At 50.6% G+C, this 27,289-nt stretch overlaps 1 protein-coding gene across 18 annotated transcripts; it reads left to right on the top strand.

Annotated features, from left to right (window-relative positions):
• The first annotated feature begins 1,978 nt into the window (after positions 1-1,978).
• Positions 1,979-27,160, top strand: PLA2G6 (phospholipase A2 group VI). Of its 18 annotated transcripts, none has more exons than XM_038407126.2 (18): positions 2,086-2,131; positions 3,746-3,784; positions 6,729-6,972; positions 7,273-7,488; positions 9,403-9,583; positions 10,622-10,809; positions 11,812-11,908; positions 13,165-13,347; positions 13,713-13,821; positions 14,204-14,365; positions 16,404-16,494; positions 18,619-18,782; positions 19,353-19,503; positions 19,701-19,837; positions 21,506-21,660; positions 22,391-22,558; positions 25,335-25,408; positions 25,620-27,160. In XM_038407126.2, the coding sequence occupies exons 3-18, from the start codon at positions 6,764-6,766 to the stop codon at positions 25,762-25,764; spliced, it is 2,430 nt and encodes an 809-aa protein (XP_038263054.1). In that variant the 5' UTR covers positions 2,086-2,131; positions 3,746-3,784; positions 6,729-6,763; the 3' UTR covers positions 25,765-27,160. The 18 variants fall into 18 exon arrangements, 17 of the variants coding, with proteins under 17 accessions (XP_038263078.1, XP_043346437.1, XP_038263054.1 ...); XR_006273659.1 differs by lacking the exons at positions 2,086-2,131; positions 3,746-3,784 and adding exons at positions 2,141-2,279; positions 22,699-22,877 and having other exon boundaries at positions 25,334-25,408; positions 25,620-25,676; XM_038407115.2 differs by lacking the exon at positions 2,086-2,131 and adding an exon at positions 2,171-2,266.
• Positions 27,161-27,289: the final 129 nt, after the last annotated feature.

The raw sequence follows: 27,289 nt of genomic DNA, 5'->3' as shown, positions 1-27,289 counted from the left end.
TTTAGTTTGTACTGACTTTGTTAGTGATTTTTATGTAGCCTGTTGTAAAACTAGGCAAATATCTAGATGAGTTGATGTAGCCCTGGAAGACCTCTGTGTATCCCCAGGGGTACCCGTATCCCTGGTTGAGAACCACTGCTTTAGGGGGCACAGGAGTCACATTTTGAAGCTTTCTCCACAGCCATGAGGGCTAGACATTTACTTTTTCTTTTAGAATGAAGGCTGAAATCATCACATATCCACCTGACTACAGGATCTGGGGCTTTAAGGAAAACAGTAATTATCCTGAGACTCATGACAAAATCTTAAGAGTTGGCAACACTGTAAAAAGGGTCTTTTTGACTTCAGCCAGGACATCAAGTTGTTGCACAGTGACTAGAGCTCTTCATCTCTTGTTATCTTCAAATCAAAACTGGATGCCCTTCTGGAAGATATATGTTAGTCAGACACCTGTTACTAGGCTCAGTACAGGGGTGACTGGGTGAAATTTTATGGCCTGTGATCTACAAGAGGTCAGACTTGATTAGAGGTGGGCAAACTATGGCCTGTGGGCCACTTCCGGCCCACAGGACCGCCCTGCCCGGCCCCATAGCTCCTGGACGGGGTGGCTCGCCCCTGGCCCCTCCTCTGCTGTCCCCCCTCTCCTGAGCCACGCTGCCACACGGGCAGCGCAGCTTGCGCCCGCCCACCTCCCAGGCTTTCCAATAAGCCTGTCCTGCCGCCGGCATGGTAAGGGGCGGGGGAGGGCTGGTTAAATAAGGGGCAGGAGATCCTGGGGTGGCAGTCAGGGGACAGGGGTGGTTGGATGGGGCGGAGGTTTGGGGGAGGAGGAGACAGGGAGCAGGGGGGGTTGGATAGGGGGTAGGGTCCCGGGGGGTCGGGGGGTCCTGGGAGAGGGGGGACAGGGAGCTGGAGGGGGTTGGATGGGGTGGGGTCCTGGGGGGGGCAGTTAGGGATGGGGGTCCCAGGAGGGGGCGATCAGGGGACAAGGAGCAGGGGGGGGTTGGATGGATCGGGGGTTCTGAGGGGGGTAGTCAGGGGGCAGGAAGTGGGAGGGGGTGGATAGGGGGTGGGGGCCACGCTGTTTTGGGAGGCACAGCCTTCCCTACCCGACGACCCTCCATACAGTTTTGCAACCCCGATGTGGCCCTCAGGCCAAAAAATTTGCCCACCCCTGGACTAGACGATCTAATGACCCCTCTTCTGGCCTTAAAATCTATGACTTTAGGAAAGATAATTGAAATATTTTAGTTAACTTTTTTTTAGTAACCTTTTTTTTAAAGAGCAGTGGCTTTTGTCTCAGAACGAGCATTTTAATTGTGGTTGACAAAATACAAAACCCGAAAGACGTTCAGTGGAAAGGTCTGTCTGTGGTAGGAAGGGGGCCTGTTTTCAGGTTCTGGGTGTTTTAAGATGGAAACATTTTCTGACACTGGACATTTTTTTTTACCCAAAACTGAAACATTTTCACAGAAAATTGTAAGGAAGTAAAAAACAGATTTGCAAAACGTCGAGGGGACAATTAATTGTCCTTTCCCGCCCCTGCCCAGCTCGAAGAATGAGACTGGCAAGGAGGCCAGTCTCGGTGCTTCGAGCTGGGCGGGAAAGGACAATTAATCCTCCCCTGGATGTTTTGCAAAGCAGGGTGCAGGGCCGGGGGCACCGTGCAGCCCCCAGAGCCATGCAATGACTCTTGTCCCATCAGAGAAATCGGGGTGGCAGGAGGTTGGTCTCCCCAACACAGAATCTAGAGCCCTCCCCCTGCCACTGAACTGGAGAGTCATGAAGGCTCTATCGAAATGGGGGAAGGTTTTCAGGTCATTGTCTCTTTAATAGGGGTGGGTCGGTGTGAGGATGTCCTCTGCCCCTGACAAAGATGCCCGTCACGCTGCCATCATTCTTTCCCCTTACTTCCGCCCCGCTCAAACATGGCCGCCGGCGGAACTAAAATCATCCGGGCCCCAGCTCCTGCCTCCTCCCCCGCCCAGATCGGATGGCCCCTGTGATTGGCCAGAGGGCAGGGCGGGGCGGGAGAGTGAAGGAGCGAGCGCTGTGGTTGGCGAAGAGGGGATCACTTGACGTTGCAGTCCTTTTGGGTGACGGCTGACGGGCGGGTAGCAGCGAGCGCTGGGTGAGTGACTCGGCTGCTAAGCGAGTCTGGGGGCGGGGCCTGGGCTTCCCGCTAAGGATTGTGGGGGCGCGAGGTGCAGGCGGCGGCGGCGGCGGCACCGGCACCGCCAGCGCCCTGAGCTGTGGCACGCGAGAGGTCCGGGCTCGAGGTCCGTCGGTTCCGCCGGCGGGGGCGGGGGCGTCAGTCAGCGCTGCCGTGCGGGGAGCTGGGCTCGGCGCCCTCCCCCCCCACCCCAACCCCCGTTCCCATTGCACCCCCCGGGCCTGCCCCCTGGCCCTGGTTCTCCGGGGTTGGCGCTGCCAGGCGGGCGGCTCCCCGGCCCGTGGCACGACGCCACAGCCCCTCCTTGGCTCCCTGCGCGCCCCGCGGGGTGCTGCCCCTTTCCCTGCCTGGGGGATGGGAATGAAGTGCTCACCCCGCTCTGGCCAGGGCAGGCGTGGGCCCGAGTGGCCCTGGAAAGGGGGCATTTCCAGCCTCCGCTGGAAGTGTGGGGCCTCGACACGAGGGATCAGACTGCAGCGAGGCCAGTGGGTGTCTGTGGGGCACAGGGAAAACCCCACGTGCCCTTCCTGGTATGAATGACAGACTAGAGGGAAGTCAGCTGTTAGTGAGGGAACAAAAGAGCCACAGCTTCATGTTTGCTTTCCTCTTTGGGGGGTGTGCGTGGGAACAGGTTTTCTGTTCCTCTTTTTGCATATCGTTAATTTCCTATATCCTTTTCATAGGATGGGTGGGGATAAAAGAGACTACCTTGTGCAGGTTGTCTATCTTGTGCTTGCACTCTGTTTCCTTCTCTCCAGTCAGCATTTTTCCTCTTTTCTAGAAGTCAATCCAAAAAAGAAATCTGACTAGCAGAAATTTCCCCCACTTCTCCTCTATCTCTGGTTTTTCCCCAACTTGGAAGTGGCTGGGGTTTGTTTGAGATTTCTTTTGGGAATGAGGTGAAATGCTGTGTTAGGTACTCTGTCTCAAATTTCCCTTGTCCTGCTATTTAACATTGGCCTGCTAAACCCAGGGTTGTGAGTTCAGTCCTTGAGGGGGCCATTTAGGGATCTGGGGCAAAAATTGGGGATTGGTCCTGCTTTGAGCAGGGGGTTGGACTAGATTATCTCCTGAGGGCCCTTCCAACCCTGATCTTCTATGATTTCAGTCTGTAGATCCTGTTTTTAGGCTGTTAGGTGTCCCTAAAAATTATGTGCACAGAAGCTGTTCAGTATCTGAACTCACCTGGCTAACTTCCCCCTCTTGCTGGAAAGGGAGGACCATTGTCTAATGGTTACAGCAGAGATCTGGGTCCCTGTCTACACTAAGGAAGTTTTTAAACATGTCCCTTCATTGCTAACACTGGTTCAGCTCCACCTGTATTAGCAACATTAGGAGCCCTCGTGTAGATGGGCTACCCCTGTTGTAAGCACTCTGTCAATTCCACCTACTCTGGACATTCCCCAACCAAGGGCATAAAATCCTCCCTCACTCCCTTCAGCTGTTCTTTCTGCAAGGTTGTGGGACTAAATCTTCTCCTTGAGCTGGCATTTGTATTGGGGTTAGGGTGTTTTTAGTCTAAATTATATACATAGTAGAAACTAGTTGATCTTTTTTTTTTCTTGCTTTTAGGTTTGGATTTTTTCTGACCATTCAGTTCTCTCTGCTTTGGTAGGTGGAGGAAGATGTCAGGGATCCCTTCCCTGACAAATTACATGGTGGATAGCCACAGTCTGTATAATGCAAGAGAGATGAAGTCTCCTCAGATTCTGGGTGCTTTTTGTCTGAGAAGGGGCCTGTGAAACTCCATTCTTGTCCCTTTGCCAGTTATTTTAGAATTGGTTTTGCCCCTGGATTGATTTAAGGTTCTCCTGGGATGTTATCAAAACTCACTTGTTTGTCTCTGTTTTCTATATGCCGGTGCAACAAATCTCAGTCCCTTGTCATCCTTTAGGGAACAGAATATTAAAGAGTTGATGAATCTGCATGCTCAAATCATAACTTAGAGTTCAATGCCATGAATTTTCATCCTCCTAAGGTCCTTTTGAGCCTCAGAGAAACTTACTTTTCTTGCATCTGTCATTTTATGGCTATAACATCTCTGAAGAAAGTTTCAGAACTGCAGGCTTTGGTGGCATCCTTATACAAATTTTCAGAAGGATGAAGTAGTCCTAAACCAGCCTCCCAACACGAGTGTGGTGGTCTGATTTTTATTTAGATCAGGTAGTTTCTATGCTAGTATTCTGAAATCCTGTGATCTTCTGGGTTTAGCTTGGGTGGATACAGTGGATGTGAAGAGGGGCCATTGTTAAGTCATTGTCAGGGCAAAGTCTTTTAGGAAATCCTCAAGATTGAGGGTGGGTGGGTGGCCGGCCATTCCTTTCAATCTAGAGGTGATCTAAGCAGACCAGATTCAGTTCTCAGACTGTCCTTGCTGAAGTCCTTCTGTACCAGAAGGACTTAATACCCCTTCTGCTGGAGTCTAGCAGTTTACTGTTGAGCTGAAAGGCTGCTACCTAGAGCCTGACTCATACCTCTTCTAGGTGCTGTATTCTTGATACCGATTTGTGATCAGGTTGAATGCTGCACACAGGAGAGGAGTGTTTCAGTCTCTCTTCAGTAAGGAGCGCACCTCAGTTCTCTTCAAGTGGATGTGTGAGGAAGGAGGATCTGGAAAGAAAAAAAAAAAAGGGCTTGTCTTCACCTACAGCTGTGCAGCTGCAGTGAAGACACTCTTGCACTGATGGGAGAGCTTATCTCGTTGTGGAGTTAATCCACCTCTCTGAGAGGCAGTAGCTATGTTGGTGGGACAAGCTCTCCCATTGATATAGTTGTGTCTACATGCGGGGGGTTAGGTTGGTATAGGGTCACTCGGGGCTGAGGATTTTTCACATTCCTGAGTGATGTCATTATACCGGTATCTATCTGTAATGTAGACCTGGCCTAAGTTTACTTACAGAAGAAACTTTTGACCACGTAACATACTCTCTCAGTAGGTCCATACTGACTCTCTCTCCTCCCTACTTCAGAGATTTAAATTAAAGATTTAACAGACACTATGTGCCCATGTCAATACATACCAATATTTCAAAGCGGCATGTGGTGGAAGAGTAGGGAGCTTGGTGGGGACCAAGGATGTTTTATAATCAGGGCTGTGGGTGGAGGAGCAAGGCTATGTATAGCAGGGAGAGTAGCTGAGCCATAGATGGAGAGAATGGGTAATATGGTTATGGTGGACTGCACCTGTAGGAGGCCGCCGGGGCAACTGACTCAGGACAGTGCGGGGGCATCAGGGCTCTGGAAGGGGATGTATCAAGGTGGACAGCTGTCTATCAGCTTTGATGTAGACTTTAAAAACCTGGCAACTTCCTTAAAAACCAGTTAAGGTTGTTGAAGTGACTTCCACAAATATAACCATAAAAAAAGCCAGCAAATCCCTAGTTAAGTCCTCAGCTATCTCATGCGACCTACAGCCATGATTTCACCTTCTGCCTCACCTGCAATATAATGCATTTGCCTCCTCCAACTTCCTCCTCTGCACAAAACATGCAACTTTTAACTCCATCCACAAGCAGCTGTTAAAACACATCAGCAGACAGGCTTCCTCATTTCGTCGCCTAAATTAAGTCTACTAAAGATGTTAGTAACTTCCCAAAATGATGAACACTGTACAAACAGTTTGCACTTAAAAAAAACAAATAATTCTCTCCATTAACAATCATACAACAGGACACACGTCAACCATTAACTTCAAATCTAGGCCACGCCCATAGCCATCTACTTCTATATAACACTAATTTTATACTCCAGACATCTGTTTCATACCGCTCCCATGTGGTCCAAGTTAAAAGTTGTATGTTTATGCCCTGATAGCAAACAATTTACTGCTGTGGGTAGTCCCACTAGAAATGAAGTTAAGCCCTTATCTTTGCAGGATTGGGGTCTCAGTATGGAGGTTGAGGGAGGCGACAGAAGTGATGTCGGTGAGGTAATGTGAATAAGGCAAAATCATGGCCGTAGTTTGCAAGGGCTGGTTGAGGACTTAGCTAGGGGCTTCCTGACTTCTCTTATGGTTGTATTATGTTTAAAGCACTGAATTGGGACTCAGGAGATCTGGATTTGATTCCTGGCTCTGCCACAGAAACCCTGTGTGACCTTGGGTAAGTCACTTTAACTTGTCTGTGGCTCAGTTCCCCATCTGTAAAATGGAGGTAATTGGCCTGGCCTTTCTCCAACTCCTTGTCTGTGCAGATGGTAAGCTCTTTGGGACAGGGCCCATCTCATAGTACAGCACCCAACACAATGGGACCCTGACTGAGGCTGAAATTTCAGGGCCAGGCAGTGCCTGCTAGAAATCTGTTCAGCTGATATGTGGGTACCAACTCTTCAACCCTCACTCTGCATTGCACACCCTTTCTGAGGGAGGATAGGAATGGCATATCTTGTCTAATGGAATACATAAAGAGTCAATGGACTCCTATTGAGACAATGCATTGTGGGTAGGGAGTGGGGAGCTGGGGTTAAGGTCACTGAATGGAAGTCTTGGGGCTTTGCTGGGTATGGCAGTGGGGGAAGGTACTGACCTCTGCTGAACTTGGACTCTGATTTCTTCCAGAGTGAGGGGAAGCGGACAGTTGATTTCCCCTAAAGATGCAGTTTTTCGGCCGACTTGTAAACACCATCAACAATGTCAGCAACCTGTTTTCAAACCCTTACCGGGTGAGGGAGGTGCCTCTGGCAGAGTATGTGGCTCACACACCCCTGAGAGAGGAAGACAGGGTGATCCTGTACAAGAATAAAAACGCTCGCTTCTGGGACTGCCTGCTGGTGAACCCCCAGAGTAAGCTGGTTGCCTTTCGGTGAGTGACAGATGATCCTTTCCTCTTCTGGACATGTTTTGGAGCCAGAGTGGAGATTCCCTGAGAACAGGGAGAGTGGTAGCATGGGCAATGGAAACATCTTTCTGGCTACAGGTGCTGTCACTGGGGACAGGATGTCCAACCGGGTGAGGAGTCCTTAAGAGTGAATGTAAGCGGGAGGAGAAATGCCTAGCACTAGGGTGTGGAGCATCAGTATGTCTCCCTAGTGCTAGGAGGGTTGGCTTTTGGCCTATATTGGGGGAGCTGAGCTGCATTCTCATTCCCTTTATTCTTCTCCAGGCTCTTCCGGTTAGACAATGAGACGGAAGCCGTTGAGCACTTTGAGCAGTATGCCAGGCGGTTGCGCCCCTTCTACGAGAGCTCGCCACAACCCCTGCAGCTGGAGGTCCTCCAGCAACTAAGTGACTGTTTCCGTAACCACCCCCACTGGTCCCTGGCGCATGTGGCAGTGGAGACAGAGCTTCCAGGGAGTTTCCGACACAATCGCATCCTAAGGCAAGGGCTGAGGAGTTCTCCTGAAGGAGTATCATTTGGAGTTAGCTCAGGGCAGGAGTGCAGTTCGAGCCCATGCTTTCAAGGTCAAGCACCTAAATCCATATTCCAGCCCCTAAATAAATAAAAGTGGGCAGCTTCTTGGAAGAGCTTGGCTCCTGCAACTTCCATGGACCTCGCATTGGCAGATAGTGGCCTAAATGCTTGGCTTGGCCAAATGATGGGTGTGATAAGTGCTTACATAACAGCCATACTGGGTCAGACCAGAGGTCCATCTAGACCTGTATCCTGTCTTCCGACAGTGGCCAATGACAGATGCCCCAGAGGGAATGAATACAATAGGTTTATCAAGTGATCCATCCCCTGCCGCCCATTTCCAGCTTCTGGCAAACAGAGGTTAGGGGTACCATCCCTGCCCAGCCTGGCTAATAGCTATTGATGGACCTATCTTCCATGAACTTATCTACATCTTTTTTGAACCCTGTTATAGTCTTGGCCTTTACAACATCCTTTGGCAAAGAGTTCCACAGGTTGACTGTATGTTGTGTGAAGAAATACTTCTTTTGTTTGTTTTAAACCTGCTGCTTACCCATTATTGAAGGGTATAAATCTAACACTCACCATGAGAGTTGCTAGTGGGCTTTGAGCTCATTACCATCAACACCAGCCTCCTGCATTTGAGCTGAAGGAGTAAATCCACTAGCTGGTAGCAGTAGTAGGGCTGTTATAATCTATGTGGACCAGTCACTAGAGAGGGTCGTGGTACACTGTGCAGTCATATTACATAAGCAACAAGAAAGGAGAGGAATTGTCTTCCTGGATCATAAACCTTCCTAGGCTGGAAATCACTTTGGCCTAGATCGGGGTGGGCAAACTTCTTTGCAAACCCACTGTGGCCCTCGGTCCAAACTATGGAGGGCCAGATAGGGAAGGCTGTGCCTCCCCAAACAGCCTGGCCCCCATCCCTTAACTGCCCCCTCCCACTTCCTGCCCCCGACTGTCCCCCTCAGAACTCCCAACCCATCCACACCCCCCACCCGCCGCTCCTTGTCCCCTGACCGCCCCCTCCCAGGACCCCCTGTTCCCCTGTCCAATTCCCCCAGTCCCCTGACTGCCCCAACCCCTAGCCACACCCCTGCCCCCTGACAGGCCCCCCAGGACTCCCATGCCTATCCAACCCCCTCTGTTCCCCATCCCCTGACCGCCCCCCCTCCTGATCCTCTGCCCCATCCAACTGCCCCCTGTCCCTGACTGCCCCCCCGGGACTCCCTGCCCCTTATCCAACCCTCCTGCTCCCTGACCCCTTACCATGCTGCTCAGAGCAGCAGGAGCTTGCAGCCTGGTGGGAGCCAGCCACACTGCTGCGCTGGCTGCGAGCAGAGGCACCAGGGGAGGGGCCGTGGACTAGCCTCCCCGTCCGGGAGCTCAGGGGCCAGGCAGGATGGTCCCGCGGGCTGTAGTTTGCCCACCTCTGGGCTAGGTGCCCCATTCTCTTTCAGCATTGATCTGGGGAAATATTCAGTGTGCGCAAGGGGAATTAGGAACTGGATAGCTCAGGGACTGAGGGGTTAATGCAGGAGCTTTCTCCTCTTGGTCATTGGGTACAATCTAGCAGAGGATGCTGCACATCAGGAGGAGGAGTGTTAGCAGTGCTATGTAGTGGTTCCAGTACTGGAATAGCAGGAGGTGCTAGAGGGCAGGAATGAGTACTTTGGCAGGGCTGTGAGTGGAGGAAGCTTGCACACCACTTCCCCATGCTCTGCCGTGGGCTGTCAGCCCCTTGCTTTCACCAAGTACATAAAACAATTAGTTCTAACACAGTAATTTAGGGAATCTGACGCAAACCTCTGGGATGGTGTTGTACTGAATGCCCTCTCTCAGGGCAGGGGCCCACCTGTTTACTCTCTTGTGTTGCAGCTGTGTGAACAGCACAGAGTGCGATGATGGCTGTACCCCACTGCAGCTTGCCTGCCAGAAGGGAAACGTGGAGTGTCTGTGTGAGCTGGTGGAGTGCCATGCCCGGCTGGATGTCACTGACAAAAATGGGGAGACAGTCTTTCACTATGGTGTCCGAGGAAGTAACCCTGAGATCATAAAGGTGAGGGCGAAGCAGGGGGCTTTACAGCTGGCTGCTGGGTACTCTTCCTACCACAGAGTGGGGGTAAAAGAAAGGAACCCAGTGCTGTACGTCTGGAGGAGATAGAAACAAGGCTTTCCACATTTGGAGGAGAAAAGGCCAGATAAATCTGCTGCTGCAGGAGGACAGGAGGGTGAAAATCGGTGCGATTTGCAGTCCAGAAATTTTCTGCTGGGCTTGACTTTGCTGCTTCTGTCACAGAGGAGAGAGAGGAGCTCTGCCTCCTTCACAGCCCTGACGTAGGTTTGTAGAAATTCCTCAGGGCCAAGTCTGGCTGTATCTGATTGCATTCTATGCCAGCACCACTTGAGTTTTCTTTCTCCTGACTTTTTATTTATTTATTTTTTTTTCCCTATGGCAGGTCATTGGTGATCTGTGTTGGAAGGTGGGATGAGGAGGAAGTCTCGCCACATCTAGGGTGTTGGACTTTTAAGGGACCCTAAAAACAATCCTCATTTAATGGGTCAGCCTCTCCATGTTACTATAATAGCAGCTTAATGGGTTTGCCCTGAGATTTGAAACTGGATTGACCTCCTCCAGGATGCTGTTTACCCTTTGCATCAGCAAGAACAGGGAAATTAAACTGTCCAGATTCACTTCCTTCCTCTCCGGTGGGTTTGGGTCCCTGCAATGGCGGCAGGGGTATGGGGGAGGGAGTGTCAGGTTAACAAACAAACCAACAACACTGTTTTGTTCGAAATTTCCAAAACCAAAGTCTTGAAAACATTTCTATTTTGTTTATACTTTAAGCAGGATCTGGATTCAGGTTCTAACCTAAGCTTGAGCCAAAGAGGAGAGCACAAAGTGGAGTAATAGTCTTCACAGTTGGACAAACAAGGAGAGTTTAAATAACCACCAGCATAGACTTGTGGGGTGGTCCTAGGGTAGGGGATGGAGAGGGGGACAAGCTATGCCATTTATGATGAGTCAAATACTGACCGCAGCAGCAGTCCTCAGGGCCGAGAGAGAGAGAGATTTTGCTGTTTAATTTCTTTTCAGGTCCTGGGCAAAAAGCCATCTGTTGGCTTGAACCACCTGAGCAATCAGGGGCAGACGCCTCTGCACCTAGCCTGCCAGCTGGGCAAAGAGGATGTAGTTCTGGCTCTACTGAAATGCCATGCCAAGTGCAATGTTATGGGGACACTGGGCTACCTCATTCACACTGCTGTGAAGTACTCCCATCAGGGGTAAGCGTTCACCTGTCTTGTTGGAAAAGGAGCACTGGAAGAGTCCCGCCTACAGGCTTGGAGCCCATGTGCTCCTCTCTGGGTCCCTGCTCACCCTGCTGAGAACAATATCTGGGTATCATTGACTGGCATAGACTTGCCTGCCCCTTCCCAGTGCTCGCCTATCTTGTTGGGATAGGAGCAACAGCAGGATAGTGCTCGCTGGCTGAGACTCCACCTAGTACCTGTTTGCCTTGCTTGGAATGGAACTCGGTGGTTGATGCCTGGTTAGCATGCCCCTTCCTAGTGCTCACTTGCCTTTCTGAGAATGGGCACTCTTAAGACACCACATGCTGGCTCAGATCCTGTGTGCCCACTATCATTGTGGGTTTGCCTTTGAGGAAGGGGCAGCCCCAGAATGTCACCCGCTAGCACTAATGGTCTGTTACCTCCCAGTGTCCATTTGCTTTGCTAGCAGGGCATGACCCAACGGCCTGGATTCCAGGTATCTTTTCCCGGTGCCTCTATCCTCTCTGTTATTGATGCCTTTGAGGAGCAGTGGACGCTGTCCAGGGTTCTCTGCTCGGTGTCCCTATCAGGTTCCCTTCGTTTGATCCTTTGACTTTACTCCTGTCCCTGTTATCTCATTAGTTGTCCCCCGGAATCATTTGGCTTCCAGGTCCTGTGGATCCTCCCCTTAGGCCGGGGGGAGGTCCTTTAGCAGGGGGTGGGCTTCTGCCTGCCCACTTTCTGAATCCGAATAGGATCCTCTCTGCTAGTGTGGCCCATTGACTCTTAGCTCCTCCTCCTCAGTCTAAGAACAGGGAGCACTGGATGCTTTGCAGTTCAGGGGCCTGCCCAGGTCACAGAGCACCTCAGGTGGGGTGGAGAAACAGAGGGCTGTTAACCCACAGTTCCTCAGTGTGGGCTCTCAAGGATGTGACGCATTGTTGGCAGGCTGGGGTCTTTGTCCCCATCCATGACTGTTCCCTTTCCATGCCTCCATCTCATTTCCTCCCGAAGGTGTGTGCGGGCCCTTCTTGAAGTGGATGTCAATCAAGTTCAGTTCAAGGACCCCTGCTACGGAGCAGCTGTGCTCCACTGGGCCAAAAACGCTGAGGTAAGCAAAGCTGATGCCAGGCAGTGGGACAAACTGACAGGTATGCCAGTGTGCTGCTCAGTCACACTGGACCACTTCTTCTCATATGAAATTCTGCTCTCCTCCCCCCCTCCCCCTTAATTCCTCCAGCTGGAACCGTTCACCTTCCTGCATGTTGCTGCATGTGTGACTCTGTTTAGAGCACAGTAACCTAGCAAGCCACCTAAAAGGGAGTCGCTGATCACCCACGACTCAGATTCTCAGGTAGAGCAGCCTCTTTCCCCAGGCCGCTTCCCATGGTACCAGTTGAGAGAATCAGTGCCATCAACAGTAGGGGGAGAGAGTTGTGGACCCCCACAGTGAAATGGGCAGATCTTGGTACTTGGTTATTGGACTGCCAGCTTGTTCCCCTTTGCTCTCTTTCTGAAGGAGTAATAGTGCTAAGGCCACCTCTGGGGTAGAACATGGCAGCCATTCTGTGCCATCAACATTACATAGCAATTTCTAAGGAGGGAAACAGAAGAATAACTTCTCACTGCAGGGGAATTTTAGCTAGACAAGTTATAATCACCCAGAGTGGAAATTGGCCTGCCCACTGGGACTAATACCCAGAATTCTTGTGAAAAATGCCAGGGGAGCTAGCATAAAGCCCCCCTGATGCTATACTAGGGTACTGATTCAGGCCTAGTTTAGAGAGGAGACTGCCTCTTGTTGCATTGCTAGCACTTCTTCCTCCAGCATTTAGGTTCTCCTTGGATGTCTCCCTGTCAAGAACTGAACAGGCTTGAAACTGTCAGGCTCATAAGGTGGGACAGTGGAAATAAACGGGGGTTTTGGCAAAATCTACATAAAATCTTCCCTCAAATGTGCTAAGGATTTTAGTCCAAATGGGATCACATTTTTCATTTAGCTCTGGCTCTGCTTGGCCCCATTCCTGTGTTTTGTTGTAAGATACAAGCGAGACATTCAGAAGCATAGGTAAGGTCATTAAAGTGAAGAGCTGTTTTGGTATCAAGTATTAGGAGAAACCTCACAAGATCCTCCTTGTCACAATACAGATGCCCAGGGCTTTGTAGCTGACACTTAACTGTTAAGCCTTGTCTACACTAGTCTTTGTTTCTTCCCCCATTGCTATCATCAGCTGCTCCAGCACTCACTGCCTGGCATGTTCTTCCTAAGGAAGAACAGGCTAGTTTGCCCACCCACGCTGTTGTTCTGAAGCTATCACGCTTCCTTGTTGCCGTCTTTCCCTCTCTTCCTATGCCTTTGGGGCACAGATGACCCGGATGCTGATTGAGTGTGGCTGTGACGTGAATTCTGTCAGCAAGACGGCAGACATGGCTTTGCACATCATGGTCAAGCGGGGGCGTTTTGACAGCGCAATGGTGCTGCTGACGCATGGGGCTCTTGCTAATGCCAAGGGGAAGGATGGCAACACCCCACTGCACCTGGCCATGAAGGTGAGTTTCTCCCAGGCTGCAGGTTTTCACTTCCCAGGGGATCTGATGGAGACCTTTTCTGCCAGGCCAGGGCATGAAAAGAACACCATGGAGCTGCCCCACCATTCCCTTTTATGAGAAAGGGGTTAGTATGCACAACTACTCTCTTCTATGCTTCTAGCTGGGTTTAATTGGTCCACCTGTGCTGGTGCCCACACCGGGATCATCACAGGCCCTGGCCCTCAAGTGGTGGGAAGGAGATGAATTCATCAGGATGCTCTTAATTAGTGGGAGCACCCAAGGACGAGAGCGACAGGGCCCAGCAAAGGCGGTGGCAAGTGGATGAAGGGAACATTGCCTATGACGAGATTTCTTCCTCCTTACAGCAAGACCACCTGGAGATGATCAAGGCCCTCATTGTGTTTGGAGCAGATGTTGAGATCGCCAATGAGTTTGGAGAGACCTCAGGGCTGGTGGCTGCCAGGACCAGCAAAGGTGAGCCCTGGGAAGAAGGGAGCAGGAGGTAGAAATGGAAAGCCAGATACTGCCCCTCTCCAAGCCACGCTGTCAGATGCTGCAGGGGCACGATGGGGAGAGGCAGGGCAACTGAACCACCAAGGTGCAGTCCTGTCCTCGAGCATACTGTGTGTACAGTGTCCCCATAAAGCAGCTGTGAAATGCAGGGTCAGGGATCCCAACAAAGCACAAGCCCTAAAATCTGGTTGTAGAAGGATGCACAAAGTATGATCCCTACCTCACTTCCCATCCCTCAGTTATTGTACACACATGGGATTGGCTTGCTAGGGTGTATGGAATGACCCTATGATTTGTGTATTGATTTTTCTTTTTAATATGTGCGACTCCCCCACCTTGCAAGGTCCTAACCGGAAGGTGCTCTTAGGCCTGCTGCAAATGGTAGGGACGGAACGCTGCCACCCACCTAGCCCCGAATCCCCCCACATGGCATCCACAGCATCACTACCGCTGTTCACCTCCCCGGAAAGACCACCACTTCCACGGAACAACGGCCGCAGTTTAGGTAAAGCCTTTCCTGGCCCTGTGTCTCACTTTCTCCTTCTCGCTCTTCCTAGTCTTCTTTGAGAGCTTCTCTCTGGATTGTCCTGCACTTTTGGGGCTCTGTCCCCTCTCCCAGCTCTCATTGCCTTTAGTACCTGTCAGCCTACTCCCATTCTTCCCAGGATCAGGTCTACTCGTCTCTTATTTTCCCTAGTAAAACACTCTATAGATGTGTTTGGATTCTTGGATACACCCCTGCAGTGCACCAGCCCAAGGAGAAGAATTTTGGGGTGACTGGCCTCACACCCCTGGAATAAATCTGGGATCTATGTCCAGCCCCATACGCTGTGACACCCTCCCCCATTCGTCTGGAGAGGCAGAAAAGAAAGAGCTCAGCTGAAATTTGTCTTGAGTTTTCCATTCTCGGTTGGTGATGGGGCATCCTGGGTGTGGGGGAGAGGTGGGGAGGAATGAGACACTAGGAGTGTTTGGTCCCACATCCTGAAGTCTGGAAGCTAGTGGAAGGAAAGGCTGAGGCCTAGGGATAGATGAATGTGGAAAATGAATTCCCTTCTCACCCCAGCAGAGGGGCGTCTCTCTAGGAAGTGGTAGGGTCTCGTTGGTAAGATGGAGCAATGGGTGTGGTAGAAGGACAGAAAAGGGGGAATTACTTGCCTGTAGTTCTGCTGCTCTGAAGAAATGGCCACCCAGGATTCTTACTCCAAGCTTAGTACCATTCCTGTGTGGTGTCTCCAGAGAAAATGGATTCATCTCACCCCAACAGGTGTGTCTGTACCTCCAGGAGTTCCACTGCTGGAGTAATACAAGGAGGGAAATCCAGGGCTGAATTCCCCTCTTCTCTCAAGAGTGGTGGAGGTCTAGATGTGTCCTTCCAGGATTAGGCTTCTGATATATTGACAGAACAGGGCTGTTTTTATCAGGGACCTGAGTGTGTGCTGAGAAATCTCATCCAGTGCTGAGATTCCTCCAAAGGTCCACTGCTTCCTTCTAGTCGCTGGCAATGTATTTTTTCTCCTCCCCTGTTTTTCTTTTGGTTTCGCAGACTGGCACCTCATCTGGGCCAGGTTGCCCCTGCCCGCCCTCCCTCCCTCCCCATCCCGGGTTGTGGCCTGGGATACAGCTGCAGATAGGTCGTAAGGAGGCTCCCAGGCCTCTATGTCTGGTTATCTCCCAGGATTAGATCTAGATTTCTTTCTCATTTCCTGCGGCTGCTGGGACCTGCCTCCTCTCTATCTTACTTTGGTGGTCCATCTGCTCCTCTGCCTGCCTGCTCTTGGGGATTTGATTTCTGATCCTATTTGGCGTGGAGTCTAAGGAAGGGGTGAATTGGTGGCACTGCATGCAGTGGCTTGTCTGTTCAAGGGAGGAGGGGCAAAGAACTTGTTTGATGGGGTGGGAACTTGAAGTTCTTAGTGTTGATATAACATGGTGCAAGGCCTTTGCTGGAGGGGTGGAATGTGTCCGTACCAGTAACCAGCTACCGGGGGACAGAAGAGAGATGGCAGAGCGATGATTAAGGATTTGGCTTATTGCGATAGAGAGCCGACTAACTGTATAACTTTGTTAAATAGTGACTTGAGGCGATGTGACAAGCATCTGTCCTCAGGAGTGCTAGAAGGGTCTAAATAGCAAGGATATGTCACTTGGATAAAACCACAAAACTTTGGTTGACTGTTGAAGTATTTCCTGATGGTGAGGTCTGTGTAAGTGCGAAAGAGTTTCCCAAGGGAAGTGATGGAAGCGTCGTTGCTTGGGACGTTGAAGCACTGGAGATTGTACTGCAGGGAGCAGGTCTTCGCTGGCAGGGAAGGGACAGGCATGAAAGGTCTTTTCTGCCACTGAGCTCTTTGAGATGAGGGCAGAAGGGTGGGAAAGGGAACTAGAGGGATAGGGTAGAAGATTAGAGGGCAGTGGGGAAGCTCTAGGGATGCAGGGGACCCCGGAGGAAATCTCACCCCGGGTGAAGCAAAGGCACTGTTTATGCATATTCCTCTCCTCCCTCTACTACTCTCTCCTGCTGTCTGTTTGTGCCTCTCTAGGTTACGACAGCATCATCCATATTTCCACTGCACTTGGCCACTTGCTGAAGACACCGGATGTCGTGGACTCTACCAGTGATGCAAAGAGAACGTAAGCTAGGAGTGGAGCTCATGGGACAACTGCACGGCTCGAATACGGGGATGGGAAAGAGTGAATTTCTCCTCCCCCCATTATGCATGGCACACTCATTCCTGGAACAAGCCAGAGTGCCATGCAGGGGCTCATGCGCATGTGAGGTTCTCTGCTCTCATTATCATTGACTAAAGTCCCATGCATGGCACGCCCATGTGTGACCCCTCTTCCCCTGCTAGTGCCCAGAGTCACGCATTGGCCTACACCCCCAATGGAACACAACCTGGGTGATTAAAATCTGCCACCTCTGCTCCCACCATCACCCATTTAATGCTGTTGAGCAGCTAGTGCAGGCTTTGGCCCAGCCCAACACATTGACTTGATGGCTGCAAAGCTCTGTGCCAATTTCTGCACTGTTTTGGTAGCATCTTGATGCATGTGATGCATCTGTCTTGTGTGGGGTAGGGAGGGGATGCACAGAGATTGCATGAAATGCAGGGGGAGTGTTGATGGAACACACTCTTGCTGTGGGGGGGAGATGTGTGATTGAAGGGCAAGCAGCAGGGTGTTGGGTGGGGGAAGGGAATAAGGAAACTGTCCTCAGCAAATCAAAGGGGTGGCCAGTTCTGTGTATGCTTTGTTGTTTTGAAAGGAATATTGTATTAAAACAAGCTGTGTCGGAGAGAAGGAATCTGAATGGCTGGTGGCAGTCACAGCTGTGGAAAGGCAATGGCAGGCTTGGGAGCTATACCCATTTGTTCCAAAACTTGTACTAAAACACACACGGCAGAAAGAATGTCATCAATGAATCCCAGTCTTCAAGGGAAATGGCTCCCACCAAGGGATGGGTTATACCAGAGTCCTACCCAATTTGGGACCATAACTCTGGGCATCGGGAGAAGTTACACTGCATGCCCAGTCCTCTCAGAGGCCAGAGGAGAGAAGCAGATCCCTGTCTGTCTTGAGGGGCCGAAGGCAGCTGCCTCCTCCTCCCGGTTCTTCTGAGATGTGCATGGATCTCATATCGCCAAGCCCCGAGGACTCTGGCCCTAAATTCTGTAGCAAGGCCTCTGGGTTTCCATGGCACTCTGGGGCAGCAGATTGAGAATTGTGTGGTAGCTTCTGGTAAGTGTGTGAGAGCGGAGGGATTGTTGAATTAAATAGGATCAGGATTAAGACAGTGGGCCCCCAGTGTAATTTATTTGAATATTAAATTCCCTCTATTTTACAATGCATTTAAATGTAAAGGGCCAGATCCCCAGCTGATGTAAATCGGCGTAGACCCATTGAAGAGGATGACATCCTGTGCCCCACCAGAATGCACTGTTGTCCCTAACAACACATAACTGCTGATCATTGGAGTGGGTGGGGTGACACCAGTTTACACCATCTGGAGATCGGTCCTTTCGCTACCAAGGTGCTGCCGTCTTTTGTTTGTCATGGCAACATGTAGCTGCATTGTGGGGTATGTTGCAGGGGGAAGGTAGAAGTTTTGGTGGCTGGGATAGATGGAGATTTTCGTGCCTGGGAGATGAGTTTGAGATTGTGGGGAGGGCACATTAGCTGGGCGTTTCTGCTAAAATGATCAGCCATGAAATAGTTCACAATGTTGACAGGGCAGTGATGCATTCTTTTGGGATATAAGACAGTGCTACATCTGGAGACGGGAAGGCAGCTCTCCACAGAGAAAGTTTCTTTTGTTTGTTTTTTCTGTTTGAGGCTGCTGATCTGAGACCTCATAGAAAGACCTTGCTTAGCCTGGGCAACTCTCCCTGATTTCCCAGGGGATGGTATCTGAAAACAGGTGATAGGTGAGGTCTGGGAGCTGATCATGGTGGTGGATGGCTGCTTTGGCACCTGAAAGGGAAAGGAGGATGTTTGAGGATGGTTTGGCAGCTGAGAAATCAATTGAGTGCTTTTGGGGTTGCAGGAGGGTTTAGCAATTGGGAGGAGAGCTGGGACACTTGAGGGGCTGCAGGGAGGTGCTGGGAGAGAGGTTGGGGCATCAGGGAGGGGGTTCAGGGTGCTTGAGAGGAGGCCAGTTTATAGAGGAATGTCATTCCTGTCTGCTGCACTGAGCATACAGTATGTTCTAATACATAACTTAGCCTGCATCTTCCTGTTCTCCTGGTCCCTCTCAAGGTACGATCGCCTCTTGTGTCTGGATGGAGGGGGCATCCGGGGCCTGGTGCTCATCCAGCTTCTCATCGCTATTGAGAAGGCTGCTGGCCGACCGATCAGGGAACTCTTTGACTGGATCGCAGGGACTAGCACAGGAGGGATCCTGGCACTGGCTGTTGTACACGGTAAGGGACGACTGGGGTGGCAGCAACGACCCACAGGCACTGCCGTTGCTAAGCATGTGGAGAACAGGGCAGGCAGGAGAGGCGGGGGCTGCAGCTCTGTGATCCCCTGGCTCTGGGAGGTTGCTACCAGCTGAAAGGGAAATGGGATTTTTTAATGAACAAATGCCAGAACTCTGATCGGTGTTTGTTCCTCCTGGGAAACGCTGTTTGGAATTTGAGAAGTCACACAGCAAACAGGCAGTGTTTTTGGCAACCAGGTGTTCCTGGTCTTCTCCCCACCAAGGGTCTATGCCCAGGGTCATTAGCTCTTTGTTATTGTCTGGAGAATCCTGAGGAGTGAGCTCTGAACTTGCCCTCCTCCCTCAGAGGCTTTCTGATAGACTGAGCCTACTGCAGAGAATTGAGCACATGGCTCCCGCTCTGGGTAGACACTGCAGGGGCTGAGTGTGATGCTGCCACTTCCCCCCCAACCCTGGGGAATTCGAGCTCTGATTCCCCCGGGTCTGACTGGTTCTGCTTTTCCGTCTGCCTTCCACTGCCAGTTACAGCTAATTCCGTTTTGTGTCTCAGGGAAGCCGGTGGATTACATGCGCTGCCTGTACTTCCGCATGAAGGATGAGGTGTTCCGAGGGTCGCGGCCATACGAATCGGAGCCCCTGGATGAGTTCCTGAAGAGGGAATTTGGAGAGCACACCAAAATGACAGACGTCCAGAAACCGAAGTGGGTCACAGCTGGGGCTGCGCTTGCTGCTAATCTCTGCTGAGATTGTTCACTCCCCTCCTTTCGGCAGGCTCCGGGATGAGGCGTTAAGCCAGGCCACGGATCAGATCAGGAGGAGGAGATTGATTCAGAGGCTGACAATGACTACCCAGATTTGTTTCAACACCAATCTTTGTTTCTCATTTCATTTCCCACAGGGTCATAGTAACAGGGACCCTGTGTGACCGGCAACCGGCTGAGCTCCACCTCTTCCGGAATTACAAGGCCCCAGCGATGAAAAACAAGCCTGATATGAAGACAGCGGACCCCTTCAGACCACTGACCAATCCAGAAGGTAAATGCTTTCACGCATCAGAGTCCACTGGAGGGAGCAGGGGGAGAGAAGGGAAGGGGAAAAAAAAGGTACGTCCTGGCAGTGGGTTATTCTCTACTTTAACAATCCTTCGAGCTTGGTCCATCCTAGTGGACATTTCGTAGGCTATGTCTACACTACAGCCGGGATCTACACTCTGAGATCGATCCACTGGTGGTCGATTTAGCAGCTCTAGTGAAGACCCATCAAATCGACGGCAGATCGCTCTCCAGTCAACTCGTGTACTGTCTGCGACGAGAAAAGTTGACATGAGAGTTTCTCCCGTCGACCCCCCCCCCCCCCACAGTGTAGACCCTGTGGTAACTCAACCTAAAGTACGTCGACTCCAGCTACGTTATTCACCTAGCAGGAGTTGCGTAGCATAGGTCGACTTACCGCTGTAGTGTAGACATAGCCTTAGTCTCCCCCTCACCTGTCCTGCCTTGACTGTTCGGGCTTTCTGCAGCAATAAGCTATAGCACACTGGCCTAACCACCTGGGCATATGTTCTGCCACTCTGCAGAGCCGCAAATTCAGCAGCCACTCTCCCTAGCTCTGCCGGAGAAGAGTGGTGTAGAAGAGCCACCAGATTTTTGGAAAGGTGACAGGAGGACGCACCTTCCTGAATCTATGAGCAGAGGCGGGGGCATGCGGAGAATGTGTCTCCACAGATTTCTGCCTTCCATTTAGCAACATCCAGAGGGGTTGCTGCAGACTCTGCCCCATAGGGCATTGGGGCTGGGCAAGGCCTTGGCTGCCTATTGTGGGGATACCCAGCAGGGAGGAGGCAGAGGCTCCCCCTGGTGATGACACTCACCATGTGTCTGTGCAGTGCAGGGAGGGAGGAAGCAGCAGGGTGTGGGGCTGCCGGCTGAGCCCCTCCCTCCGCCCTCCTCCCCCCCCCCCACTACATAGGGCTGCTTCTCCTTCCTTGCTGCTGGAGTCCCAGCGCTTCCCCCTGCCTGCTTTTCAGACTGCCCTGTGCAAATGCTCCAGGCCTGTTCCCAGGGCAGAGGCCACTCTCCCACTCCTATAACAGGGGCTCTGCCCAGGGGAAAGTGCTCCCCATACACAACAGTGGGGCTTGCCCTGCCTTCCATTTAGAAACAGCTTCTAGATCCAGAGGTGATGCATGGGGAGGTCACATGCCTCCCCTCACCCCACGGAAACTTTAAATTGTGGCCCACCTCACTATCAACAATTATACGTTGCCTCTGTCTATGGGGATGGGTTCCAAAGGGACATCTCCATCCCTCCTGGGCTAGTGAATGAATCTATTACATACAATGGGCAAATTCATCCCCAGCGTAACTCTGCTGGCTTCAATGGAGTCCCAGCAGAGATGAATTTGGCCCAGTATCTTTAAAGGAGTCTTGAGTGGTGGTGGGAGGGGAGATAGGTGGGAGAATATTGCGGGGCCGTTATTTACACAAGCAGTTATTCTCCAGTGAATCCAGAGAGAGCCCACAGTGTTATGAAGAAAGAGGGCAGCTCTAACTGGCGGAGGGGGCCTCTGGAGTTACAGATCTCTCCCCTTCCCCCTCCTCCCAAAATCTACTGTCTTGCCTCATCATTCAGCAGTGTGTGTGTGTGTCTGTCCGTGGTGACACAAGAAGTCAGTCAGTCCTATGCTGTCTCATGTTCCCACAGACCAGCTTGTGTGGCGAGCTGCCCGCTGCAGTGGTGCCGCCCCAACGTACTTTCGACCAATTGGGCGTTTTTTGGATGGTGGACTGCTGGCCAATAACCCCACCCTGGATGCCATGACGGAGATCCATGAGTACAACAAGTCCCTAAGCCAGAAGGTGAGAGTAAATCCTAGGGCTTTAATCACTACCTGGGGGATTTCTCCAGCATGACTTTACAATGGGGTGTGGTTTGTAAATGACTCCTCCCTGGGAAGGGGGCTGTAACTGGTGGCTCTCTGAGACCAGAGTCCTGTGTTTAGCCACCGAGCAGGTAGTGCATCCTAGACAACAGCACTGCAAGCTCCCCAGATCTCCCCAGCACAGTGCTCCAACCTGGCTGTTGTAGGAGGATCAGCTCATTCTCTGTCCGTGGCTTTTTCAGTTCTTAGCCTCTCTGAGGAGGCAACAGATAAGGCCAGTTAGTGCTAATGTGGTGATGGCTTTTTGCATGATGCTGATGGCTGTGCTCTAGGCACAAAGTTGGGATTCCCGCCAGTTATTTCCACATGGGACGTTTAACAGAGGTTGATGACTGTCAGTCACTTCTGACATGGGGTTGGATTGGCAGTGAAGACTTGGAGGGGGGAATGGAGAGGGTTCTGGTTCAGGGTGAGAGTGGCGTGTGTCTGAGTTATTGTGTGGGGACTGTGGGGAAATCTTATGTAATCCTCAATCTCTTGAGCCATACAGGTCCCCAGTAATATCAGCTCAAAGATCTGGGCAATGAAATGGGGACAGCAATTTATGAAACACCTCCCCCCCCCATCCTGTTTGTGTATTTTGTGGGGCAAAGGGGAGAATACTGTGGATTCACACCAACAAAAATTTGTTTCTCCGTCCTTCAAAGGGGCAGAGCCAGAAGGTGCGGAAATTGGGAGTGGTGGTCTCCCTTGGGACAGGGAGGCCTCCACAGGTCCCTGTGAGCTCCGTGGATGTCTTCCGCCCCTCCAACCCTTGGGAGCTGGCCAAAACTGTCTTTGGGGCCAAAGAGCTGGGCAAGATGGTGGTGGATTGTGTGAGTAATGGGGAGTGTAGTGGATGGGATGAAGCTGTGGAGTGGCACGGGGGGGGGACACCTGATGCTAAATCGTACTATTTTTAAAAAGAAAAGATGCTCATTTGGGACTTACCAGGCTGTTACCCTTTAAATTCCAGCGAGGATGTGGGGATCACCTGGGACATCTATTCAGAGAGCTCCATGGACCACTCCCCATCATACAGCACTCAATAACAAGGGTCTTACTCCCTAGTAAGGTGTCTACAATCACTTTCCATCCCAGCTGCCATCATTCTCCCTCTTGGAACCTCCTTAAATCCCTTGTTCTCTAAACTTTGAGTCCAAATTGCTGCAGCAAAAACCTCTCCCACACTTCAGAGAGTAGGTTGAGTAGTGACATGGGAATTGTTATGCCGTGCTTGTGATGCCTAGAACTGTGAGCCACCGTGTTACCTCTCTGCCTTAGCAAGGGCGAGAGCTTTGCTGCTGCTAAGCTCTGTGTGCATCAGCTCCCTGACACACCCGCCTGACTGCCTGGCCAGCAAACTCTTCTAAACTCTACTAGTCAAATCCTTTCCTTGCAGGTAACAGTCAGTGAACCCAAGTTCCCCAGAGCAGTCTCCCTGGCAGTGTCCGCCCCTCTCACTGGACACTCTCAGAAGTTACTAAATTCACTCCTTCCACGGGCACAGAGCACACATCAACCTGTTAGATTAGCTGAAGACTCACATTTCTCTTTAATCCACACAGGACTGAGATGACTTTTTAATAAAACAAGAAGAAATTTATTAACCAAGAAGAGATTTAAATGACACAAAGCACAAAAAAGAGAGATGGGTGGTTCAAACAAAAAAAAAAGAAAACCTATGCAAGCTGCAATCTTTGCCTACGCCATTTTTTTTCCTTACATCAAGTTACCAGGAGTTACACGTTACTTACATAAAGTACTAGCCCTCCAACTTTTACAGCCTCGAAGGGTGCTGTACCCTAGGTCCCCTCACTGATTAATCACTAAAAAGGTCTCTTTGCTCCCCCCTTATATTACCCAAAGTCCATTGTCTCTGCCTTGAGAACCAGGAAGGCTTCCTGGGGTTTCTGTCTCCCAGTGTGATTGTTAAATGATCTTCTCCTTACTTGTTTAGCTTGATGGCTTTATTTACCTCATATGTAAACATACTTGCATTGTCCTTTGCCTGTAACCAAGCTTGTTATGTGGGTAAATGCATATTCCTTTGCCTAAAGCAGGCTGAGTTTATACACTGCCCCCTAAACATATTCCAAGACCGTATTTTCAGCACACATCTGTAACTCTTTAACACTCTGTACATACATCATGTGATGACTATCGGGACCTGCTTGTCACCCGTTTACATATGATACCTTCCATGACACCTTTTACATACATATTGTGACAGTGTACTGGGGCAACGAGTATGTCAGGCCTGATGAGAGTTACAGATGGGTGGTTCTCTGCCAGCTGTTATTGAGGGGGTCACAGGAAAGCCGGAATGTTAGGGGTCTGAAGTGGCCCAGCCTAAAGAATTCTTCCTGTTTGCCACTTGTCTTTCAAGTACATGTAGATTTGCAAAGGGATTAGGTGGATTATCTCTGGGAGCAAATGAGAAGGTAGGATAACCAGCAGGGGGCAGAGTGGTGTAAGAATCAAACACAGTCTATCAGTTAATCCTGAGGAGCGTTTGTGTGATGGGTTATGGAGCTGTGTTAATGACCCCATAGCTGAGAGTATAAAACTGTCCTTTGTAAACCTGATTTTTTGACACCAGCCACCGTAATCTTGTCAGATAAACTGCTTTCTGCCTGAAATTTTATGTGTACTGTCTCTTGGCAGAGGTGATCTTGTGTGTAGAAAGTTTATGGCTGACCAGGTGAGCCTCTCCAAGTGTTAGGATGCAGAGGACCTAATTTTCAAAGTGGGGCTCCACAATTTTGTGCATGCAAAAATGGGTACCATTTACTTATGGTGCAAAATTCCAGTTGCAGAATTGGAGGCCTGGTTTAAAAACTAAGCCCTGAAAAGTGGGGTATTTTGCTTTTAGAAAAATCTTCTGTATTGCCCTTATGATCATTCATCAACATTAAACAAATTAAGGAAATTCCTAAATAAAAACCATTGTAGTAGAAAGAAGATTGGATATGTGTCTCACACAAACACACACCCCTTAACAAAAAGCATGGAATATTTTTGTTCTCAAAAGCTGAATGCTTGAAAGGAAAATTTGGAGTTAAGGTTCTCCAAATAACCTTAACTTTGACCCCTTCTTAGCTCTTCTCAGTCTTATACCTACAGACCAGAAAACCTCCGTAGAGTTTGTATTTGCCATGAGCTCTGCATTTCAGGTCTTATCTGAAAGCTGCCCCAGTATAACTCATGGGGCTCGTAGTAAATGCAACCCCTGCTGGCATCCTGCTCCTGGAGCGGAAGCCAGGTTATAAACAGAATCCGAGAGATTTCATGGCTCAGAACCCAGAGCCCCAAACTAGAATCACCACCAAGGCCCCTTTTTGCACTTTTGTCTGCACACAGAACTGTGGAGGACTGGGACAACAAAAGGATTAGAAGAGTGTGCTCAGCCCCATGGGGAGCTGTGGCAGGGCCTGTAGAGAGGCTCCCCTACGTCATTTGGTGGGTAAGTTTCCAAAATGTAGTTTTCTCTCCCTCGGAGGCCTGTACGCTGGGACTCAGTACCCAAAGGAGCCTGACTTTACAAGCAGAGGGATACAAGCATTTAGGTTGACTTCAGTGACCTAAGAGTGGGCATGTTTCCCCCTGCAGTGCACTGACGCGGATGGCCCAGCTGTGGACCGTGCCAGGGCTTGGTGCGAGATGACAGACACCCTCTATTTCCGGTATGAGCTTTTCTTGGCTGGTGCCCTTCCACTCTCTCTGTGCTGGGCTATCTGTATGGTTGTCTCTCTTCCCATTGTTCTCCCCCTCTCTCAAAACCTGAGTGCGGCATGTGTCCCTATCCCCAGGCGTCATGTGGTGCTGCATTTGATGCTTGTGTTGCTGCCCCCCTGTCTTCCCCGGTCCCACCTGCTGATATCTCGATATCCACAGGTTCAGCCCACAGCTGCACTCGGACGTGATGCTAGATGAGGTGAATGACGCAATCCTAGTGAACGCACTCTGGGATACTGAGCTCTACATCTGCCAACAGCAGGAGCAGTTCAAGCAGCTGGTGCAGGAGCTCCTCACCCGATGACTCTCTGAAGACTCGAAGGCACCAGTGCCCAATCCTGACAGTAGTGACTTAGGAAGTGGGCAAGGAGCAACAGCCTTTGTAGAAGGGTCAGACTAGGGGTTGTTCTTGCTGTCAGACCAAGACATTGGTGGGAAGAATTCAGGGATCAGCAATATTAAATATGAAGCAGTACCCCCGCCTCATGCACGCATGCGGTGACAGCTGGGAATTTACAACTGGTATGGAGGCCTGAGTCCCCTGTCCTCAGAGTGCAGTCTCTGGTACCCCCCCAGGAATGGGCATGTTCCCTAAATCACCCTGTCCTCAATCTGACAGAGCAAGAGCAGACCTCACACTGCTTCCTACCTCCTGAGCAGACCTTCTGTAAGGTAACCCTGAACGGATCTCCCTTCCCCTAGAATATCTGTGGTGCTGGCCCTTCCCACCCTGGATAGCACACAGAAAGTGAGACACATGCACTCTTTATCCACTCTTGCAAATGTATGTGTGTTGTGGAGGGAACTGGAGTCGCTACCCCATGTGGTCTGGGTGGAGAAGGGGCTAGGAATAGGGTAAAGTCCCTGCAGTAGTGTGGACCCAAAATATTGTGATTGTTCTTTTGTGATCCATTATCAGCTTTGGGGTGAGAGATGGGGGAAGATCTTCCCTTGATCTGTTATAGCCTGAGACTGCTGCCCTTTCCCTTTCTATTGCTTCAGTGCTCTTCCCTCCCTCCCCGCCCCAGTGGCTCCTCCCATTTTTCCCTCCCAGTTCCCAGCAGCTTCTGGCCACTAGGGTGGTGTGAGCAGACCTGGGAGGATGGGGATGAGGCTTCTGGGTTTTCAGTGAATGTTTCCTGCTGCCTGGCCTGTGTGATAGTCCTCACGCATGGGCTGAGATGTGGAAACCCTTCCCCTCCCTTCCCTTCCAGGGGTCACATGATGAGGAGCAAAATTCTTGCTTCAGCCATGGAACAAAGATTTAACCAAATTTATTGGGGCTATTTATTGGCTGATAACACTGAATAAAAAGATAACGATGACTTAAATACTGTATTCTCTGTGATCGTTTCCTGCTGAGGAATCTGACCCCTGGTACTAGATGGATTTCTGCTATTTCATTCTCCACCTCCCCAGCTCTTCCTCCTGTGTTGGGAATTCCAGTGTGCTCTTAAAAGACACTCATTGTTTCTGCATTTTGTTTAGTTTTTGATAGAGGTGAATTTATTTGCCTGCAGGAACCATTTGGAGTTCACGGTTCGTCGGGTGATCTCCCACGTTTTCTCTCTCTCTCTCTTTTTTTAAATCTCGCATTGTTTTTGCCTTGCAAAACAAACTAACCAGTTGTGGTGGTGTTGCAAAGAGAGGGTTCAGTGTGAAACTTACAAGGTGTGAAATAAAGGGAGGTTTGAAGTCCATTTGATCATCATAAGCTTTGTATTTCTGTAGTGTCTTCTATCCTGCAAGATCCCAAAGGGCTTTGGGTCTGATTCTAATCCCATTTACAACAGTGCATCCGATGAAGTGAGCTGTAGCTCACGAAAGCT

Source organism: Dermochelys coriacea, chromosome 1 (assembly GCF_009764565.3).
Source record: "Dermochelys coriacea isolate rDerCor1 chromosome 1, rDerCor1.pri.v4, whole genome shotgun sequence".
NCBI lineage: Eukaryota > Metazoa > Chordata > Testudines > Dermochelyidae > Dermochelys > Dermochelys coriacea.
Note: the sequence above shows the minus strand (reverse complement) of the source record. Positions and strands in the feature narration are given on the sequence as shown.

What these genes read in the sequence shown, in the direction of transcription:
- PLA2G6 (XM_038407150.2), top strand. Translation starts at nt 6,764, where the DNA reads ATGCAGTTTTTCGGCCGACTTGTAAACACCATCAACAATGTCAGCAAC. An exon ending in GTAACCCTGAGATCATAAAG is followed by an intron (nt 9,584 to 10,621) that starts GTGAGGGCGAAG and finishes ATTTCTTTTCAG; the next exon opens with GTCCTGGGCAAAAAGCCATC. An exon ending in CACTGCACCTGGCCATGAAG is followed by an intron (nt 13,348 to 13,712) that starts GTGAGTTTCTCC and finishes TCCTCCTTACAG; the next exon opens with CAAGACCACCTGGAGATGAT.